This window comes from Pygoscelis adeliae, unplaced genomic scaffold (genome assembly GCF_000699105.1).
Source record: "Pygoscelis adeliae isolate BGI_AS28 unplaced genomic scaffold, ASM69910v1 Scaffold106, whole genome shotgun sequence".
In the NCBI taxonomy this organism is placed as follows: domain Eukaryota; kingdom Metazoa; phylum Chordata; class Aves; order Sphenisciformes; family Spheniscidae; genus Pygoscelis; species Pygoscelis adeliae.
In genome coordinates this window covers 3,755,311-3,760,504 of record NW_008824939.1, presented here as the reverse complement: position 1 = coordinate 3,760,504, position 5,194 = coordinate 3,755,311, and the positions used below count along the sequence as shown (strand labels likewise).

The following is a 5,194-nucleotide window of genomic DNA, read 5'->3' as shown; positions in this document are numbered from 1 at the left end:
AATCATAGAATCATAGTTGCCGCCATTTTTTTATAAGGCCCCTTTAAGTACTGATAGGCTGCAAGAAGGTCTCCCCGAAGCCTTCTCTTATCCTGTAGGTATCTTCATGATTTGCATACATAAACATCTTTAGTACAGGTGTTGTTGGAATTATATCCACAAATTTGTATGCCATTTCAGCTGCACTTTTTTTTTAATGAGTTTCAGTGAATTTGAATGAGTGGATTCATGCATTTGTCTGTAAATCAACACTGAAGTAAGAATAGTCAAAATGTAGGTAAATTTGGGGGAATTATAATTCATTGAGTTCATTTGATGTCTACATGAGCACACATAAAGATAGTTGAGATCATTCTGAATGGGCTAACTTAGGTAAAAAACTGTTAAACTAATGCAGGAATACTACTTCTGGTGCCCTCACTAGCTTGCTTATAGCCAGTAAAAATTCCAAGTGATATTTATACTTAGAATAACAACTAGAAGAATCTGTTTTATAAACTCTCTTTCTGTATAATCTGTTTCTTTTTTTTTTTTTCCCCCCCCCTGTAGTTTAAGCAGTCTTGTAAAATCTACTGAAAATGGCAATGGGGTAACTTTCCGATCTGGAGCAGATGTGAGTATGGACATAGGAGTCTCTGGCTTTGGAGGAGACTCTGCTATAGACAGAGCAATGCAATTGGTAAGGTTTAGTTCTGAAATAATTTTTTAAACTGTGTTCTTTTAATGTCATTTTTAGCTGATAGAGGGAAGTCTTTTATGTAAAAAAGATAGTGAGATGATAAATGTGTTCTAGAAAAAGAAGTGAACATTGATTGATAATTTCCTGAAATAGATTTTTGTAAATTGAAGGCAAGGACAAATGCAGGCTGTTCTTCAAAATAATGTGACTTTTCTCAAGATTTATATGGTAGAAATTAAGTCAATTACCCCCTTTCCTATTTCAGCATATTCATGGAATATATGGGGAATGAATAGGCAAATGAAAATATTGTTACAAGGAATTTTTTGAGGGCCTTTGTGTTCCATAGAACAGGTTAAAATGTGTGGTTTTCAAATCCAAACTGTATGTTAGAAACTTCAGAGGTAAAACTCAGGCCTAACCACAGGATACAACTACCTGAAAGGAGGCTGTAGCGAGGTGGGGGTCAGTCTCTTCTCCCAAGTAACTAGTGACAGGACGAGAGGAAATGGCCTCAAGTTGCGCCAGGGGAGGTTTAGATTGGACGTGAGGAAAAATGTCTTTACTGAAAGAGTGGTTAAACATTGGAACAGGCTGCCCAGGGAAGTGGTTGAGTCACCGTCCCTGGAGGTATTTAAAAGACGTGTAGATGAGGCGCTCAGGGACATGGTTTAGTGGGCATGGTGGTGTTGGGTTGATGGTTGGACTCGATGATCTTAGAGGTCTTTTCCAACCTTAATGATTCTATGATTCTATGATACACTACTTTGCACAAAAAATTATAAAGTGGACAGTTTCTTATTTTAGCAAGTTTAAACAAATCATGGTTAATAGTTTTGGGGACATCATAAAGTGTAAATCTACTTCATCCATGTTTTGTTATGCACATCTGAGAAATAGCACATCCTTGTGTTTGCTATACTATTTTTTCCATGGAAAAAATATATTCCCCGGTTTGCCGGAAGAAGTACAATGTACAAAAGATTTTTACTTATAGGAAACAGATCACAGGTATGTTCAAATAATAAGCACTTGCTGCAAAGTCTACACTGGAAAATCCCTAAACTTTTAAAGATAAATTACAGACTTAACTGACAGTAAATCAATATGAAATGAAACAGCTAGTGAAGATAAGCTTATAATATATGACCTTTTTCTAGATGAAGAAACACACTCTTTGTTAAAACTAGGCAGCTTGTGTAATGAAACAACCATATGAACATTTCAGTAAATACTGGGAAAATAGCTTTAGGCTTGAATATGACCTCAAATCTTTTTCATGCATTAAAAACTTTACGGTACCTTCCATTTTCTGGCCTAATATTGACATACTGATGTTCAACTGATGCAGTTTTTACATTGCTAGTAACAGGTCTAGATACAGGCTATTTCTACTTACTTGGTGTTAATTCTCCCTATGTATTCAGAGAATAAACAAAAAATTGTATAGTTTACTGGGAAAGAATTCAAAGGGTTTGGTTTACAGCAGCTAAGAAATGTGGGATGTGCCTCCTAAAATTTTAACATCACATACGTGTGAGTAGATCTTAGAAGGATATTTTTCAGTGTGGCTGTTCTTACCCAAGCTAGACTAATTTGAGGGAGCCGACGAGTTCACTGTGTGGTAAAGAGCTATGCTCTGATAGCACAAAGCGTGAATCCTTATGGCATAAGGCATAAGCAGTGGTTTGTAGAAAAGAGGCAGGTTTAAAGAACTGGCTGATGTACTATTCCCATGTTATTCCTCACTCTTCCTGTGATGGGTCTGTGACAAGGAGCAGGACAAGTGAGTCTGGGTGGGGTTTTGCTTTCATTACCCTTCTACTTGATGCTTAGCTGACTAGCTAAGCTAGTCTTTGGTTAGGTGGATATCTCTGGATATATTAGGTGGATATATTTGGATAGGTGGCTATCCTTATGTGGCACTAAATATTTTCTTAAGAAATACTTAACTTGGCACCTTTGCCCACCTGCTGCGAGCACCGTAGCTGCAGCTCAGGGTTTGGCACAATATGTGTGAAGTAGCTGCTACCCACACACTGGTCTTCATGCATGGGCAAAGTATTGATTCATAATAAAAGACACGCTAAAAACTGTGAAACATTTTATTTCTGACATAACTCATATGTTATAACTAAAGGGATGCACTTACTGCTTTGTCTCAAACAATATAGCTAATCTCAATGCTGGGACAAAATGAATGAATCCCATTCTTTTATATTTCAGACAGTGCTTATTAATTTGTATGTCATTCTGAAGTCTCCAACATGAAATATTTATTTTGGGATTATGCTTTTTTTGATATCTCTTCCCTGTTGAAGGTGTGATTTTGTGAGAGTCATTTTTCCTCATCATAAAATACTTTGAGTCAATTATTGAAATGTGGGGGTTTTTTTGTCCAGCTAGGAAATGGGGTAATATTGGAACAATCAATGTCCAGGCTACTAAGTCAGGGAGTAAAATAATGGATGGTAAACTAACGGTATGATTTTAACAGATGCTAGATTTTGTCTAAGCCTATGTGAAAGTAAACATGCATTGGTCCCTGAGATGAAGAATTAGACTATAAATTAATTCCTAGGAATATGGATGTGTTTATTGCACTGCAGTTGCGTTTTTTCCTTCACAGAATGAAAACTTTGCAGTGGAGTCAGGGAAGCAGCCGATCACATTTGAAAATCCAATGTATGCAACCAGAGATGGTGGAGCCAGCACAACCAGTGCAGTTACAGTCGTTCGGCCAACACATGTAAGAGAAACTTAGACTTGACTTTAATCTTTCATTTTCCTTTATGACCTTCTTTTCTTCTTTGAAGACCGTTGATTTTCCTTCTTCTCCTACAGGTAGCAGCAGCTGGTAGTGAGGAAAATGAAAATTTTGAAAATCCTATGTACGCCTCTGTGATATCTGCTAGTCCGGAGGAACCCCCTCAGAGTACAGATGCACCTCAGGTACAACACAGAAATGCTCTAAGGCTGCCTTGTTTGTTTCGTGCTTCAATTCAGGGCAATTGAATTGTTAGGGAAGCTGCAATATAGTTTCAATTCTCTTTAAATAATGCCATGGGGTTGGCACACAATCTGCATCAAGTCCAACTAACTGGACCATATTTACAAGATTTACAAGAGCTGGTCAGGAACAGTTTGACAGGAGAAAAGCAGCGCAAGCACAGAATTGCCCAAGGCACACAGTAAGGATCTCTTCGGGTTAAACCCCGCCTTCCTCCTGGCCCACCCAGTTATTTTGAAGTGAACAGATTGGAACAGAGTGTTTTATTTCACTGTTTGTTGTGCTTCATTTTGAAGGCAGATACTCATTTGAGGGCAGATACTAGTCTGAAAATTGTAATGTAACTGCTGTAAATTGTCACTGCTCCCCAGCAGACATGATTACAACTAAGGCTTTACTTCGGACTTCTAACAATTATGTGTAAACCCCTAATGAATTATACCTTGATTGAAGCAGCGGAGTGTGTTCTTTTTCTCTTTCCCCCACCCCCTCCCACCCCCAACCCCCCAAAATATGAAAAGAAAACCCAAGAAAAATTACATTTTGGTTTAAAACATTGAAAACCTAGTTTTTCTTGGTACAGAAAATTGAAATAGGATATTTAGTCAGTGTAATGTCATGATTTTTTTTCACATTTACTTGTAATTTTATCCATATTTAAAAGCGCTAGCAAGGACATTTAAGACACTTGTTCTATGTGTTCTTGCAGGACATTTTAACAATCAAGATCAAAGTATTGCCTCATCTAGATTATTTATGATTCATGGAAGACAAATTTTTATGTTTTAAAATCCATCTGAATGAGCTGATGGTGGCTTGTTTACAGGACTATTTTCACCCATTATGCACTAAAAAGCACCTCTGATGAGCTTTGAAATGACAGCTCTGTCAACCTGTTGTAGTTTCATGTCCCTCAGTAATTTCTCGTGTTGTTTTCAAGACCGTTTTTTTCCCCTTTGACCTATTTGTCTGGAATGATAGGCTTCCATGAATTAATTTAGTCGCTTTTATTGCCTTCTGGCCTAGCCTCATGAATAGTGCTTTAGGTAAAATAACCATAACTGGTTGTCTAGCAGAAAAGAAAGTTGGGTCCCATGCTTAGAATTACAACATGGTAATGTAAGAACATCCAGCTGAAATCACTGGGTTAGCAGTCAGTGCAAGTGGAATCCAACAACAGTGATGTTAGTTTCCAGAGAAGTTGTGAGAAAAATGTGTAAAGTTCTAATAATTTTTATGTTTCAGGAATCAAAGTGGAGATTCTTCAAGAGAAAAATGAAACAAAACACTAATTTTGAAAACCCAATATATGCGGAGGTATTGCTTAATATTGTATGATTCTATTTTTCAGCTAATGTACTGCTGGACTTTGTTCTTGCTTTCATAGGATAAAGATTATGGGTAGATTCTGCTGCTAAGTGAAGCAGCACAGAAATTCCAGCCCAGGTCACGGTAGGACTGAAGTAGCTTTGAGAAAAGTTGTAGAGTCTTGTGCAGAATGAGGG

General features: G+C 37.4%; 1 protein-coding gene across 1 annotated transcript in view; it reads left to right on the top strand.

Moving 5' to 3' along the window:
- The window catches only part of LRP2 (low density lipoprotein receptor-related protein 2), a 136,338-nt gene that overhangs the window by 130,100 nt on the left and 1,044 nt on the right, over positions 1-5,194 (top strand). Inside the window, exons 75-78 of the mRNA XM_009325415.1 lie at positions 550-679; positions 3,309-3,428; positions 3,524-3,631; positions 4,935-5,006. Of these exons, the coding sequence (XP_009323690.1) occupies positions 550-679; positions 3,309-3,428; positions 3,524-3,631; positions 4,935-5,006 (430 nt within the window). The remainder of the gene's footprint in view (positions 1-549; positions 680-3,308; positions 3,429-3,523; positions 3,632-4,934; positions 5,007-5,194) is intronic.